Source organism: Patiria miniata, unplaced genomic scaffold, assembly GCF_015706575.1.
Source record: "Patiria miniata isolate m_02_andy unplaced genomic scaffold, ASM1570657v1 HiC_scaffold_27, whole genome shotgun sequence".
Taxonomy (NCBI): Eukaryota; Metazoa; Echinodermata; class Asteroidea; order Valvatida; family Asterinidae; genus Patiria; species Patiria miniata.
In genome coordinates, this window is record NW_024037066.1 from 6,225,972 (window position 1) to 6,243,554 (window position 17,583).

A 17,583-nucleotide genomic window follows, 5' to 3' on the forward strand; every position below is an offset into this window, starting at 1 on the left:
TCACTGTGCCTGTAAATTGTGATGTTTTATTTTGCACCTAGGGTGAAAATGCTTCCTACCTGGTACTCTATGTTTATAGTTTATACACAGTGAAACAAATGTTCATCTGCAAGTTCGAAAAAAAATCAAATAGCCGTCGAAAACATATCACCATCTACACGTTAGAAATCCCAAGCCTTTGTTTTTACAACTATATTTCCAAACGTTCAAATACATTCAGATTCAGATTAACTTATATTAATTAAAACAAAAATGACAGATAGTGGAATAATATTTTAAATTTCAACGTGTAGATGGTGATATAATAATCAATAAAATAAATCAAGAAAGTCACAGTGCATACATAAGACCATCATTCCCCTTTTTTTACCCGTTAAAGACGGAATCTGTATAGCTGTTACGCCCCAACTAGTGCGGCAGTTGGGTCGGCCCAACTATAGTTAGGACTGGAGTTGCGCCGGATGCTTCATGCTTGATAGATCTTTTTGGATTAAATGTTCCGCGCGGCGCTGGCACTGTGTATTCGTCGTGCATGCATGCCGCAAGCTGGCCGGTCACGTGGTACTGCCTAGTTGGATCATAGAGCAAGGACATGCTCTATGGTTGGATGAGTTGTCCAGCTGCTGGGTTTTATTGTCCAGCAACATTTTGCAAAATTCAAAGATTGCCATGGCCGGCCAACTAGACTATAGATTGGCCCCACCCATAGCTAATGTCAAAGGTCCCAAGTAAAGTCGGACAGTATGTAACACTGTAGGGAATGTTTTATAGTCGTACATCAATGTAAACTATAGTTGGGACCGCCAAATAAAAATATTGCGGTACGTGGCCCAACTACAGATGGTCCCCACCCATAGATAATTTCATTGGTCCCAAGTAAAGTCAGATGTGTATTAGAGTTGTAGGGAATGTTTTATAATCGTACAACAATGTACACTATAGTTGGGACCGCAAAATAAAAAGATTGGAGTGGCCCAACTATAGATTCGCCCCATCAATAACTAATTTCAGTGGTCCCCAGTAAAGTCAGACGTGTATCAGAGCTGTAGGGAACGTTTTACAGTTGTACATCAATGTAAACTATAGCCGGTACACCGCAAAATAAAAAGATCGGAGTGGCCCAACTATAGATGGGCCAGCCCAACAGTGGAACTTACAGTTGGGACAGGCCCAACTATAGTTGGGCCAGCCCAACTGTGGAACTACAGTTGGGACAGGCCCAGCTATAGTTGGGACCGATGCGATAGTTGGGGCGTAACACAAATCCATCCAACAAACTCATGTAGTTTGAGCGCCACCTGATAAGATAAAGCGACTGAAAAAGAGACTAGGGTTATACCCACATGGCGGTCAAAGGTCATCGTGATTGAACGATGGCGGGCGGTTCGGCTGGAAATTGGTGCTTAATCGAAAGCGATCCAGCAGTTTTTACAGAGCTGATCAGGGGATTTGGTAAGTAACTACGTTATGTCAGATCTCTTATATTTTAAGTATTGAATAACGTTGAATATTAGGTAAAAGACGAGTAAAATTCGTTGGAACATTGGTTGAAATGGTGTTGAAATGAAATCAACATTCCTGATCCTGAACTTCTGAAAGCCCCCCCCCCCCCCCACTGAGTCTGCGCATTATCACGCGCGTGTACGGTGTTGTTGCTGTGCGCCATAGAGTGCGCTTTCTTGCGATTTGCACAATCTTAAGAATGAGCACGCATTCTTAAGAACGAGCGCGCATTCTTAAAAACGAGCGCGCATTCTTAAGAATGAGCACGATCTTAGGCCAAAAAAAAAGTCTTCGGTTTCTGGTATGGAGCTTGCCCCAAAAGTGGTGCGGCGACACAGCTTTTTTTTGTTTTGGCCTTAACTTAATAATGAGCGCTCATTCTTAAGATTGGGTTGGATTCTGTGCGCAATATATGAATAATTATGTTAAATTAAATGTGTTAGGGGTTACTGAAATAATTCATATAACGAGAAAAGAAAATGATCTATGCTTGCTTCTGTATTCGTTAGTGTCGTTTAACTACGATAATTTGAATTAAAGCATGGAGCTATAAAAACTTTTTATATAGCTCCATAATTAAATGAAAGCTGTTAATTTGTTATTTATTTATATTGCTTTTTTCTGCCCCTCATTTCGGAATAATGGAGGACTGAGAGGAAAGAATTCCATACTTGTACACAACAAACTGTACGAGACTGGTCTGAAAAATTCTAAGTGTCTTCCAACTAAATGTTTTCCCCGCTTATGTTATCCCAAAAATCAGAATTTTTCTGCCATGTACTGGTTTCCCCCAAATACAATGTACGTGTATATTTACTTTCATCTCCATTCTAATTTTCATCCCTGTGTCTATATTTCTTGAAGGTGTCGCAGGTGCGCAAGTTGAAGAGATATGGACGTTGGATGATGAAGCCAGCCTTTCAAGACTCAAGTAAGGAAGTAATATACACATGTATCCCCACACTCGATACAATCAGAGAGAATATTAAAGGAGGGACTCAAACACATTCATGACATTGACGCTGCACGCCTGTTGCCGTGTATTGCCATGAAGTGGCACAATAGTCTGGTAGCATCTTGTATGAGCACTACAGGCTTAAAGAGTTGGGACTTTCGTTCGGCACTAATGTGCAAGGTGTGGAACGCACACTGTATACGGACCGCATGACACAACTGCTACAAGATTTCCAAGACGTTAACCCTAACTCCCCAGCCTAATTTACTAGGAACCATACCCATTCTGGCAAATTCCAACACCCACATGGTAAATTGTACACACACACTGTTGGACTTAGTTTCTGGAGGTACGCCAACCCCAGTGTAAAAGACCATCAGTTTAGGGGTACTGTACCTATCCCAACTGACAGATTTAAACAAAACCTGCTGTTGAACTTTGATGGGTTGAGTTCGGTTAGGGTTAAAGTGATAGCGGTTCGTGGGTAGTGGTTCATTTAAACGCCCTCTTTAAAGGGGCACTAGGTCCTCAAATCCCCGAAAATGTTATGTTTTGGATCATTGGTTACTTAGCCTATTTCAAACATCTGGTTGAAAGGAAACCAACCTAATGTCTTACCGTTCCCGAGAAAAGACGAAAAAACCCCGCTTGTTTACATCGGACATGACGGGGTACAAATACGTTTTCCGTGTCGTTCTCATGTACGCTATACATGTTGTGTGTCTCGGGAACAGCGCGCAGTGACCAATCACCAATGCAAAAAATTGTGGTTTCTTCAAAGTCCGCAAAAGGCGAACACTTTACGTGTACGAATGAAATCACAACTAGCATCCAAACAGCTCAAATTTATGGGGTCGCATATTCGTTCTCGCATGCATAATACAGGAATAACACAAAAACGCCCAGTTTTGAAAGGATAGTTGTGTTGATGTTTATATTCTACTTTTAAAAGTTATTTCCGATTATCATCATCTCGTTCAAAGCGCGTTTTGTAGCCCAATTGGGCTGTTCCAGGACCTAGTGTCCCTTTAAGCGGGTGATTGCTTATCCACAGGGACAATATCTTGCCCCAAGACTACCCACTCACAGGAAGATAGTGGGCAGTTATGCGCATTCATATTACATTCAATCGTCTGTATTTTGCGAATACATGCCTGAACCAGTGTTTTCACATGCAGTGTGTTCGGCCCAAGGAGCTCTCAAGAGTGGTCAAGAAACACCATCCACTGTCCATGCACACCGTCCATATTAAATGTACCCCTGTAAAAGCAACGTTTCACTGCACTGCTCAGAAAGTGACTTGGTGGCCATTCGACACAAAATGGCTTGAAATACCCACATGACCAGTGGAGTAAGGGTTAATGATGTGACCATATTTTCCCTTTTTTCGTGTTTGACAGTGTAATAAAAACAGTCCAATTTCAGGGTCAGTCCTTTTGTGACATTTGGTTTTATTCTCGATGATCTGTTTGTAGACCCGTTCATGGCTTGGTTTTCCTGTTCAAGTGGCAAGCTGGGGAGGAACCCTCGGGAGCTGTGGTCCAAGATAGCCGCATGGACAAAATATTCTTTGCCAAACAGGTAAATCAAAAACATTTGGGTGAAGCAGTATTAAAGTCAAAGTCAGGTCCTCACAAGTCAGTCGCAAGTCAATCACAAGTCCATCACAAGGCTATCATAAGTCTATCACAAGTCTATCACAAGTCAATCACAGGTCAATCACAAGTCCATCATAAGCCTATCACAAGCCAGTCACTGGTCAATCACAAGTCAATCACAAGGCTATCACAAGTCAGTCACAGGTCAATCACAGGTCTATCACAAGTCTATCACACGTCTATCACAAGTCAGTCACAGGTCAATCACAAGTCAATCACAAGTCAATCACAAGTCAAACACAAGGCTATCACTATCATAAGCATGTCACAGGTCTATCACAAGTCTATCACAAGTCATTCACAGGTCAATCACAAGTCAATCACAAGTCAAACACAAGGCTATCACTATCATAATCATGTCACAGGTCTATCACAAGTCTATCACAAGTCAGTCACAAGTCAGTCACTGGTCAATCACAAGTCCATCACAAGGCTATCATAAGTCTATCACAAGTCTATCACAAGTCAATCACAAGTCAATCACAAGTCAATCACAAGGCTATCACTATCATAAGCATGTCATAGGTCTATCACAAGTCTATCACAAGTCAGTCACAGGTCAATCACAAGTCAATCACAAGTCAATCACAAGGCTATCACTATCATAAGCATGTCACAGGTCTATCACAAGTCTATCATAAGTCTATCATAAGTCCATCACAAGTCAATCACTAGTCCATCACAGGTCTATCACAAACAAGAATTCTGCAGTCAATGAAAATAGCTGAAAATAATCTTCCCCTGTACCTTGTGAACTAACTTGTGGTTTGACTTGTGATGGACTTGACTTCAGCTAAGAACCACAGGTCCAGGGCTGTCAATTTCCAAATAAATTAGTATTTCATTATTTAAAACTGCATTTTGTTGAATATTCTAACATTTCGAAACTCGCTGATCAAGTTTTACATTTGTCAGCTGCAACAGCATGCCGCGTCGGTCAAAAGCTGTACGCAAAGCGCGCCAGTTAAAATTTGTGTGCAGTGTCGATATTATGGTAAGCTGGAGTGTGTATGTGCGCACGTTTTATTTTTTTCTTGGAATATTCAAACTGGCAAAAAGCCATTCGAATATTCAGTATATTTGGCACAGCTCTCCACAGGTCACATCTTTGTTGTTATCACTTCTACACATCATGGAGCAATTAGTTTAGAAATAATTTGGAAACAAAATACTATCCATGTTTTATTTTTATAAAGGAAAATAAAAGGTACAACAGGCTGTGAATTTCTGTAAAGCAAAAAGTTAAAACTGGTTTTCATGTTGTGAGGCAAATGGAAATAACTCCTTACACTTGTATTGTTGTTTGTGGCAGATTTTTGTATACACCTGTGAGCAGTGATGTAGTGCCTTGATGCTGGGCCTTGGCCTTAAGGCTGCCTTAAGGCTGGATTTTAGGGCCTTGGCCTTGGCCTCGAGGCTTGAGGGCAAAAGCCTTGGCCTTGGCCTTGGCCTTGAGGGTTCAGGGCCTTGCAATTTTGAGTCAAGGCTCTTCAAGGCCCATAGATTTTTGCATTTTCCAGATAAATCTGTTCGAAATTTTGCTGTTACCATTTTAATCGTATTACCATGGAGGAGGGAAGCACCCTATAGATTTGTGTGTTGGGCACACTTCCACTTTTGTAGCATCACATTTTGTTACCATTGTAGTAGATTTGCTGCAAAAATATTCCGTACACTTACGGTGGGGCTAATGAGATGATCACTTTAATTGCATATAATAATAATAAAAGAGAACATTTATATAGCGCCAAAATCCGTCTAAGGCGCATATAACTATGGAATAGATCAGATTGGTTGTTTATGTCTCCCTGATAAGTGCTAAAGATTTGCATGTATCTGTTTTAGATAATGCTGATATTTCTGACCATGTTGGGCCAGCAAATAAAACATTTCCCAAATCAGTTTCTTGGGTCCCCTTTTGATACACTTGGGAGAATTGTGTGTCAATATAGAAGTAAATCATTATTTTGTCTAGTTAAACCATATTGAAGACCTGAACTTATACTTTAATAGATACAGTGCAGTCATAAAACGGTGTAGGCCTATGCGAGCATGTTGATTGCAATTAAAGAAATGTTCTTCGTAACGAGCAATTCGTGATGATATGGGCGGATCCAGGGGGGCCAAAAGGGGCCATGCCCCCCCCCCCCAAAAAAATTCGAAACGGTTTTTTTTTTAATGTGACGTCGTAATAAAGGCAGGCAATGAGTACACCACCATCTTTTCCTCAAAAAAACATTGGTAAAAATGGTCAGAAATTGCCTCAAATCGCACCACAGAGCATATCTCGAGGACAAAAATTTTTCGGGGCCCTTAAGCGGGCCCCTAAGCCCAAGCCGTAATTTTTTGACCCACTTTTTTTTGGGGGGGACCCAAATTTCTTTGCCCCCCCCCCCCCCCAAATTGTGTTCTGGATCCGCCCTTGCGTAATGACGTGTCACTCATGTGACTATAATTAGTTCTATATCAGTGGTCATTTCATAAAACAGGGCCTTGGCCTTGAGGGTTAAGCCTTGGCCTTGGCCTCGAGGCTTGAGGGTCAAAGCCTTGGCCTTGGCCTTGGCCTTGAGGGTCAAAGCCTTAGCCTTGGCCTTGGCCTTGAGGGTCAAAGCCTTTGCTCCAACACTGCCTGTGAGTACCCCTCATTATTTTTCAAGGAATGTGTCTGAATGTTCAAGATATCCAATATTTTGATTTGTGTTCAGGTCATAACGAATGCTTGTGCCACCCAAGCCATTCTCAGTATCCTTCTGAATTGCCAGCATGAGGATGTCGACCTTGGCAAGAAACTCAGCGAGTTCAAGGAGTTCACCAGCAGCTTTGACCCCACTGTAAGTAAATAACACCCCGCCCCCCTCCCCTCGCCCCCCCCCCCCCCCATTTTTTTGACAGTTTGTGGTTTTTCGACAGTTCTATCAGTAGGAAGGTTTTAATTAACCCTCCTATGCAAACATAAATTCTGTTCCAAGTTGTCCTTGCAGTCAGAATCAATCAAGTGACTGTTTTCAACCTGTAAGAATTCCCAGCCCACACAAAGCAGGATCGACTGCCTTGGACTGATTAAGTAACTTGATACAGCTATGCTTTGACTCTGGGTGAGTGATAAAACAGTTGTAACCACAACTTGCCTGCTGTGTCTGTTGACCCAGTTTGACTAGACAATGTACTTGCTTAACATATGATCTGACTTCTGGTGACTAGCCTTTGTTAAAAGTATAGCAGGGGAAGTGGAATTTGACTATGCTTAAATAGCAGGAGGGTTAGTACAGAAAATGCTTGCTTGACAAAAACGGGTCTCCGGCTAAAATTCCACGCCATGCATTCTTGGCTGAATGTTACTTTTGTGCTTAGACTTGTTAAGCAACAATTTCTGATTGGCAGCTATTAAAAACAAATTGGGCCGTGGTAGCTTAGTCATTCGATAGACATTGTTTCTTACAGTAACTTTGTTTCACATGTGACTTTGTAATGGAACCTTTTCTCTCAGTTGCTCCTTTAATGTCTGTTGGAAATGTAATTTAGTAAGACATTTTCTAGGTCGCGAAATTTTGACTTTTGTTTAAAAAGAGTGCAGCTTCAATTTCCAACTTCTGTCATCTGTGTGGCTTATTCTACTCATAACACGAGCCCCGATGTTTCCGTTCTTGTTCAGATGAAAGGACTGAGCATCAGTAACTCAGAAGTCATCAGACAAGTCCATAATGGATTCTCAAGGTAAGAAAGCAATTCCAAATCTGAAAAATTTCCGTTTCAAACTTGCATATACGTGTCAAAGGCATATAGGATCATTTGCATTTATCCCAAAAGTAACCATACCGAATTATTATCAAAAGCTTACTTGGATTAAAGATTGTACTGGCACTAAACACCCGTGAAATTATTCCGTCTGGCTTGCTGTCATTTAGAAGATATCAAGAAATGTAGGTGATTTCCAACGATCAGTCAATTTAGTGATATTTGGAATAAAGAGTGCTATTGACATATTCATGTTTCGTGATCAAAAAGTTGTGCATGGTTGTCCACTGTTTTATCCAAAAGTGTAATATCCGTTGGACTGAAATTTCAAAGGTTAGGCTTTGAACATTCTGTGGATTTTTGAGTGGTGTTAGTATTGGAATCGAACAAAATGCATGAAAAGCAAATGATTCTATATGCCTTAAAGTACCCTGCATGTTCCCATGGACTACTCCAGTGACCATATAAGGCCGTAAGCCCCGCCCACCTGATTGGCATACATTTCTCACAGTGCTTGTTACCAAGTTGGGCTAATGTGGTCACATGACCAAAAGTCATAATGTAATTGGTTAATGGTATATCTCTCTCTTGAGTTGTGTGGTTCTGAGAAGAACCAGTTGTTTTAATTTAACGTTTCGATCAGTATGCGGTGTTCATCATCAGGAGACTGCCGGCCTCTTGCCGGTGTAGGGGTTTAAGTAGTGGAGGCTTTGAATCAGTACAAGGGAGATTAGTTTCGTGGACCATTAAGGCGGAAGATTCTGGAAAAGGATGCTAAGTTGCCGGGTAGGATGCTGGAGTGAACTGTGTGCTCACTGAAGCATGTCAGATGGACGGGGGTTTCAGTTGGGGTGAACATAAAAAAAACCACTCATCTCAACTCGAGGCAGTCCAGCGCAGAGCCGCTAGATTTGTGACAAACCAATACATTTCAAGGCTAAGTTGGAGAATTCTAGAGGAACGCAGAATGGTTGCACGCCTGTCTTTGCTATACAAATCCAAACATCACAGAGCAGCAATAAATTCTGACCATCTTTATCATACCTCAAGCACGACGGGTGTACAAACTCGCACAACAGGATCAATATCCTTTATAAGACAACCCGCAAACAAGGACAGTCACAAGTACTCCTTCCTACCAAGAACTACTACAGAATGGATCCTCCTCCCAGCATTTGTTAGAGAGGCCCCTTTACTTGATGCATTTAAGGACAATCTACTGAAACTAAACTTGTCGAGTATAAAAAGCAGAGCTTAGGCCAAAACAAAAAAATAGTCGGTCTCTGGTCAGACCGAAGTTCCGGAATCTTTTTTTTTTTGGTGGCTTTTTTTTTTTTCAAGCTTGTATTGTACAGACAAGGTGGGTACTATTTTGCTTTTTTGTGTCCTCATTATACATTGGTGTCCTCCATAATTTGCCTTGGTGCCCTTCATCATTTGCCTTGGTGCAATTTCCCCATTCCTTGGTGTTCCTTGGTACAAAAATTTGAGGAGGCGCGGCAATAGAGGGCGTTGGGCGATTAAAATTGATGCGCGCGCTGACCAGAGACCGAGTATTTTTTTTTTTGGCCTTATTATTAGTGCCCCCAGCCACCACACCTGCAACCTATACATCCCATAACGGGAGATTGCTTGCAGTATTGATCCAGATGTAGGGTAAACCCTACACCAGCAAGAGTCCGACAGTCTCCTGATGACAAACAGAGCACACTGTTCAAAACGTTGAGCAAAAACAACTGGTTCTTCTCAGAACCACACAACTCAAGAGAGATAAAACTCACATGGTGTTACCGCAAACCTTCCACACTTACTTTGACCATCATCTCTTGACGCTTCTCCGCAGACAGCAGATGTTTGAGTTTGATTCCTCCCTTGCCAACAAAGACGAGGATGCCTACCATTTTGTGGGTTACATCCCAATCAGCGGCAGGTTATATGAACTGGACGGGCTCAAGGAAGGACCTGTTGATCTCGGTAGGTTTAGGAATGACACAGTTTTCCTATGATATTACATTTTCTGAAGAGACTAAAATTTTGTACCAAAAGCTACCAAATCATTAGCAAAAAGTTTAGTGTGAAATTATTTCATCTGGGACAGTTACTTTATTACATCAACAAATTCCTCATTTTTCAATTTTATTTTTGGTTACTTTTTAAAGGGAAATGTGATCCTGATGATTGGTTGAAGACAGTCAAACCAGCCATTGAACAGAGAATAAAAAAGTAAGTCACTTCTTTGTCCATGAGCAAGATACTTCATTGCAATTGCTTCTCTCTCAGACAGTCCGATCATTTTGGTGAGGTGGCGAGGAACCAACCACCTTTTTATTACAACATTTTAGTAAATCAATATTAGGTTTTGCCCTTCACTGACGTATAAACATTGTATACTCAGTGTGTGTTACTCCCGAGGGAAAGTTGAAAACAATCTCTCAGGTGGGACTTGAACCCACGACCTTCTGCTTTCTAGTGCAGACGTCTTACCACTGGACCACCGAGCTTACGGGATTGGTTGGCCGGTTCAAATCTGATGTACATGTAGCAGCGGGTACTGCAAGTAAATTATTCATCAGTTTAGTAGTTGTAAGGATTTTTTCCTGCTTCACATATAGACCAGTCGGACTATGAAATCACTTTAGAAAAAAAGCTGACAATGCTTTCTCCATTGTAGGGGGCTGTGTGTATACACTTAGCGTGCTTGTTATTCCTAATAGTAGATGGGATTGTTTGAAAGAGCCCATTTTTTAAACAATTTCTTGCAACTTTGCTGACATGTTTACAGATATAGTGCTGGGGAGATTCACTTCAATCTTATGGCGATCATCTCGGATCGGCGGATGATATTCCAGCGAAAGTTTGACAAGTTGAGAGCCCAGCTGGATGCGTTAGAGACACAGGTAAATGACATGTTCTAAAAAAAAGAAAAGAAACCTTGGGACTTAGGGTTATTATGGACGACACTCTCTGACATGTGGGGGTACTATCAAAAGCAGATAATTTTGGACACTATTGGACTATAGGTGGCGCTATTTGTGGTGCCGCTATTCGTGTGGCATATTTGCCGACAGACTGATGAATTTGCCTACATGACGATGATTTTGTAGCTCGCGCTTTTGTGTCCAAAATAACAAAAACTGGCCAAATATTGCAGGGGGCTGGTGGTTGGTGGAAAGGGTTTCGTATTGTTTCCCCCGTGACCCCCCGCCCCAGGCTGAGTATGCAACTAATCCCCCCCCCCCACAAAAAATGAGGTTTCTTTAAGTGCTCCCAAATTACGCCCCTGGTATCCAGTTACCACTGCATCAATGTTCATTGTTTTAAGGGTGAGGCTATGGAGACTGACCAATCAGCAAGTGATCCACAGACAGCTGCGAGCATCCAATCAGAGCTCAGCAGATTGACCATGCTTCTTGAGGAGGAGGATCACAAAGCCAAAAAATTCAAGGTGATTTTTCCTTTTTTTTTTTTTTTTTTTTAACCTAGTTTCCTTTGAAATTATCTATGAAACTCATTAGTTCCGTTTGTGTTGCATTTCTGTGAAAGATGCTTTTGTTGTCTGTTGCTCTTGTTGCTTCTAGTTTAGAAGCCAAGTGAAGTGTTTTATGAACTGTTACCAAATGGATCAATAGAGGGCGACAGACTGAGCTACTGCTGAGCCCAATTTTATATTGTTAGAAAGTGTATGTGAAAAATCGACAATGATCAACTGATTAAAAGTGGGCAGTCAATGAAAAATTAACTTTTTAACTACTGTATCTGAACCCCAAACGTGATCAAGCACTGCCGTGCTTCTAAGGTTTTGTAAATTAAATTGGTTTGAAAACATGATTAATTATTTTTGCTATGTAAATTTAACTCTAAGGATGATCACATGAATGTATGTCCCTTTTTGGTGGTTATTCGAGTTTAGTTTAAAACAGTTTGGAAAATTTGTAAATTGATTTCATTCAAACATTTCAACGTGTTTTTTGTCACATCCTTTTAATAGCTGAGATGCAGTCAGTGACAGTATATGTCACACTGTATTTTGGCTGGTACCCCTTTACTGCGCTTAATATACAATGAGCAGTTCCATGGGATTGGACCCAAGTTATAAGGAAACCGGTTAACCAGTTGGAAAAGTCTCGGCCGAGTTTAGCGCAAAATCAAACAAGTTTTAATGGAAGAGTTGAGAAAAGAAATCTCAAAAGTATAGTTATTCGGCCATTTCAAGCGAAAGGTGGAAGACAACACATCAAAACTGTTTTTGGCCTTTTTGGTCTTTTTGTCAAAATAGGTTGAAAATATCCGACGGAAGCACAACTACCTACCAATGATCATGGAGCTACTGAAAGTACTGGCAAGTAAAGGGGAATTGCTGCCCCTCGTTCAGAAGGTGAGCGATGTGAACTTTAAAGGGAATGTACATCATTGACTTTTGCTGTAATTTTCAGAAAATGAACTATTTGGGGGGTTAGTATAATAGATCAAATATTGTTACACTGACATGTTTGAAGTTTTGTGTTCGAAAATGATGGAAAACCAAGAAAAACAAAAATGTTCAAATAGTCTGGTTCCCTGACTCCACTAAAGATGAAATGGATAAAAAATGCCGGAAAATTGTAAGGTAAGGGAACCAGTGTAGCTGGCCTGCACCCCAATAGCAAACAAAATTTGGACTGGAAAAAAAACCGGTAAATTTGGATCAGTAGTTGAAAAACAGTTAGGTTTTTCCAACGGTGGTCCGTTGATCACCATTCGAAATGTATACAAAAGTACCATTTTTTTTTAAAATGACCTCACACCAGGTGCCCTAATTTTACAGGATGCTTTAGACTGTCATTTACCAACATCCTAGTAAGGTATTTCGTAACAACTTAGTAGTTTTTATTTTTCGATGTTTGCATATGTTATATTTTCCCTTTAATGTTGAGTGTTTTTTAGATTATGTTAGAATTTTATCGACTGAGGCGACGACAAAAACTACTAAGGACACTGGGGAATGACTACATCTCAAGGACATTCAAGGGAAAAACACCAAGATCTGGTGTTTGCATTACACATATGGGTCATTCCACCGGGTTGGGAAGCAGTGCATGTTACATCCATATATTTGGTTATATTATTAAAAGTATCAATGCATTCTAAACAATTGCTCAACATAATATTTGTCTTAGGGTTTTTCAATACTTGAGAAAGTTTGAAATCATTTGAAACTACTTTTTAAAAAATATGAGCAAAAATGTATTAATTCGGATGTAACATTGACACCGTGTCAATGTGTCGGATGTAACATTGACACCGTGTCAATGTTACATCCAAATATTTTTTTTGGCCATTTTTTACAAGTATGTAACATATTACCCAAACTGACATTGCATATTTACAACTGGACACCTAAGCACCAAGAAAAGCTTTTGTTTTGGTATAGTCGGGGTTCAAATATAGCAGAAACAATACCTCAAGTGTGAATGTAACGGTGTAAAAATCACTCAATGGAAGTGTGACATTTGGGTTTTACACCGTGTACATGTTACATCCACACAACCAAGCTATCATTTCTGCTCCATTTGATACCTGACTACCATAACAAAAGCTTTTCTTATTGTATTGCATGTATAGTAAGAAGTACGCAAAGTGAATTTGGGTAATGTTTCGCAGAAATTTAAAAAAAAAGGTACAAATGTCATATTTGGACGTAACACTGACACGGTGTCAATGTTACGTCCAAAATGACATGTTTTGCTCATATTTTTGGCAAAATACATTGAAATGATTTCAAACTTTCTGCAGTAGTGAAACACCCAACAACAAACATCATGTAGAGCAACTGCTAGCAAGGCATTCATGCTTTTCTCAATATGGTCATATGTCACACATTGTTCCCCAACCCGGTGGAATGACCCATATACATTTGTGGATTATATCTTTGCCAGCGCTAGTAACTGACAAGAACAATGGATAAAGCTTTCATGTACAATCTCAGTATGTTAGTATTGACACTCTCAATAATACAATGCCATGGTAGAAGGATATTGCTGTGTAGCAATTGCACAATGAAGGCCTCGTTGATTATATCTTCATGTAATGCTTGATAGCACTAATAATTAAGCAATCAAATGAAATAATGGGTGAGGATTCCTTATCTGACCTGATACCTTCATAATACAGTCAACTCTCGTTAGTACAAACTCTGTTAATACAAAATTCTGGTTATAACAAACATAAGGCATTGGTCCCGACTGTGCATTAATGTGCACAATGAATGGGACTGATGTTCCTCTTAAAACAAAATTCTGATATAACAAACAATTTGGCTTGGTCCGAACGAGTTTGTATTACAACACTCGACTGTACCTTGTTACTGATTGTTTGAAGGTAGGGTAGATTTGTCATTTATCGTTAGTACATTGTTTTCCATTTCAAGCAACAAAAGTGCTCAAAATCTAAAGATGGGTGCTTAACAACTAAACCTAATGAGCTTTTAGCTCAGTGAATGATGTGTTATTCTGAGAAAATAGTATTCTAGGATCGCGATTTCAATTCAAAGGTTGCAGTCGTGTTTGGAATTGTGGCCCAAAATCAGCGTCCGTGACACGTTCTCATTCAGCTGATTGCAGCTACGCGATGTCACGCACTGAACTGATAAATGATAGCAACCCATTCATGGATTCGCCAAATTACAAACCAACTCCCAGCAGATATTTCCAAATATATGTCACTTGACGCATCTTTGGAAATGGCCTTCTTTTATTGTTTTCTTCAAAATGACAGCATGCCAGAAAGAATGATTTCACAGGGAGTTTAGTGCCGGATACTATCTTTAAACCAAAGATCACCTTTTCAACAATAATTTCACATTTACTTTTTGGATGGCTGCAAATGATGGACTGTACCTTTAACCAATGTAGTTGGGCACTTATCAGTTGTTGTTAAGTAAACAACAGTGTGGGTTTTGTTTAAAGCCAGAGTCCATCATTTGCAGCTATCCAAAAATAACTGGCATATTTATTGTTGAAAAACAGACTTGGTTGAAAGATAGTAAGGGGACTAAACTCCCTGTGAAATTATTCTTTCTGGCAAGCTGTCATTTTGTAGAAATCAACAAAAGAAGGCCTTTCCAATGGTGCGTCTTAAGAAGCACCGTTGGAAATTTCCGTTAGTAGTTCATTTTTTTCAATAGGCGAAGTGCGCGCAAGCGTTGGCACGACGCACACGCTCGCGCGGTTGCTATAATTCATCGGATCAGTGCGCGACATTGCGTAGCTGCAATCAGCTCAGTGAGAACGTGTTTTGGGCGCTGAATTCAGACCCAATTCGAAACATGATTCAGCATCTTTTGATTTGAATCGAGATCCTAGAATGTTGTTTTTCTCGAAATATACAGCTAAAGCTGAGCTGAAACTTCATCAGGTTAGTTGTTCAGCAACCTTCTTTAGATCTTGAGCACTTTAATTGCTTCAAACACACAAAATGCACAAATTACAAATGATGGACTACACCTTTAAGTGGAAGTAATGTTTTTTGGTCTTAATCACCCTTAGGCAAAAGAGAAGGCTGCAGCCCAAGCCAAGGAGAAAGAGAAAGACAAGAAGGACGCAGAAGTTGCAAAGTGAGATAATCCTTCGAGCTGTTTCCACGACTACCTTTTTTTGTTTTGCTCTGAGCGTGCCCATTCAGACTAGGCTCAACATGACACTTTAATAATCCAGAAGTTTGTTTATTATTGGAGAGGGGTGCTTTAATCCGTATACAGGGGATTTCCTGGTGGGATTAATATTGGATTATGGGATAAGTAAGGGATTATCCTGGAGATCCGCCCACTGATGTGATGGACTTGGGAGGACCCCTGCTACTGACCTGATCGGACTAATCCCAAAATGCTCCCTGAACTTCCTTATCCTAATCCAATTTTTGGATGAAGATTTTTTTTTCTTCAAAAGAGAGACTCGACCAACTGGATTACGAGTTGACCTTGACCTAGTCCTTCAAGAAATTGCGACTTTGAGGGCCACTTTTATGGAGTTGCTCGCGAAAAATATACTGTTTAGCGGATTTTCTTGTGGAGCTAATGTCAGCTGGTAACCGTTAATATGCAGTGTTCATTAATCACATGATATGTTGAGGTATAAAGGTATGATGGGTACCAGTGGTGTATTCAGGTCCAGATGAGGCAAAGACCAGTCACAGACTTTCTCGTACATTTGTCCCTCTTCAGAAACAAATGCTTGTATATATTGGAAGTTACCATGTTAGTGTTACCAACAGGCAACCGAAATAAGCATCTTCTGCATCTTAGTGTGCCCACATTAAAAGGAATATACATGTACAACATTTGTGACCTGTTCTGTCAAAAGCAGACGCTTCTGGGCAGAGGTTGAAATTGAGATAGGGCCAAAAAACACTGTGGGGGTGATTTTTATCGATTTTCAAATTTTTGCATATTTGTAATCCTGAACATGTCTAAAATATATTATAAAAGTTTGAAACCCTAATTTGAACTCTACATATACTATTTTTGATGATTTTGATAAGGTATATCAGTTAAAGAAATAACTGTTTTGTGACGTTCGTGGCCATTTTCTCCGTGTTCTACTTTTCGACACAATGAACTTCAAAATAGCATAACTCTGCCCAGGAACGACCGGTTTCAAAAATTAAACCACCTATTAAAAGGAAAAAGAACATATGTTAACAATATGTAAAAATATCATTTTCGACCTTATGCCCAGAAAAGTCTGATTTTGACAGGACAGCCACAGGTCACATTTTCTTTTGCTGTAATTTTCAGAAATGGATGGATTCGGGGGGTTACTAGTGTTCTACACCTAATACTGTTCCACAGACTTGTTTGAAGTTTGCTCATTGGCTTCCTGTCATGTACTGAAGCTACAATGAATCACCAAAGAAGGGAAAATTCACAACAGCAAAATGTTCACAATTCTGGCAACTGTTGGTGATGAAATAACTGTATCATTGAGGTTTGTGCCTGAAATGACATCACACTTTTGCTCGTGAATGTACCCTTGAAAATACCCTTGAAAATGGCAAAATAAAATTTTGAAAATAAGGTTAAATGGGACACAAAGGTGCATTTTCAAGGATTGCTTAAAAAATTTACATTGCATGGGTCCTTTAAAGCACGCAGAACCTGTTGGTGTACTTGTATTCCGGCATTTGAAGCACTTGAACATGATCTATGATCCCTTTTCCAGATGTTCCTTGCATAACGGAAGGTCGTAGGCCCCCCCCCCCATTAATATTGTGCACAGATTGACGCTGATGAAGTTATGTTAGTCCACCGATAGTCTGGTACATTGGTGCCCTGGAACATTATCTATGACCCTTACTCCCTTGTATAACTGCTTGAAGGTCACTAGGGACTTGTCAGCCACCTTTGACCCCTTATGTAGCTTGACAATATGTGTTTCATTGTGAGCAGATTGGCACTGATAAAGTGCTTCTGCGTGTGCATTCATTTTTGTCGATTGGAAACTTTTTGTACTCCCGAGATGTCAAGAATTTCTTCTTTTTTTTTTTTTTAATAAAAGAGTTTCTGCTCTGAAAGGCCTATTGCACAAAACAAAAAACATTTTAAAAGTTGTAAAATCAGTTGTTTTTCTCAGGCATCAATAAGAACGTGTCTTGCACTCGCCTTTCAGCCTGAACTAAAATGCCTGTTTTTGTTTAGTGGCGTAAATAAAAGAATTATATTTCAGTATTCAAAAAAAGAATTGTGTCCGGTGTTTTATT

General features: G+C 40.1%; 1 protein-coding gene across 1 annotated transcript; it reads left to right on the plus strand.

Moving 5' to 3' along the window:
• Positions 1-1,278: 1,278 nt before the first annotated feature.
• LOC119734452 (ubiquitin carboxyl-terminal hydrolase isozyme L5-like) lies at positions 1,279-16,241 on the plus strand. Its single transcript, XM_038207957.1, has 11 exons — positions 1,279-1,452; positions 2,368-2,434; positions 3,934-4,039; positions 6,822-6,947; positions 7,769-7,830; positions 9,695-9,825; positions 10,011-10,074; positions 10,634-10,748; positions 11,174-11,296; positions 12,128-12,226; positions 15,375-16,241. Exons 1-11 carry the CDS (start codon positions 1,374-1,376, stop codon positions 15,444-15,446), a joined length of 1,044 nt encoding a protein of 347 aa, XP_038063885.1. The 5' UTR covers positions 1,279-1,373; the 3' UTR covers positions 15,447-16,241.
• The last annotated feature ends 1,342 nt before the right edge of the window (positions 16,242-17,583 follow it).

Coding starts and splice junctions, on each gene's coding strand:
- LOC119734452 (XM_038207957.1), top strand. CDS start 1,374: ATGGCGGGCGGTTCGGCTGGAAATTGGTGCTTAATCGAAAGCGATCCA. Junction 1,453..2,367: donor AGAGCTGATCAGGGGATTTG/GTAAGTAACTAC, acceptor TATTTCTTGAAG/GTGTCGCAGGTGCGCAAGTT. Junction 7,831..9,694: donor GTCCATAATGGATTCTCAAG/GTAAGAAAGCAA, acceptor GCTTCTCCGCAG/ACAGCAGATGTTTGAGTTTG.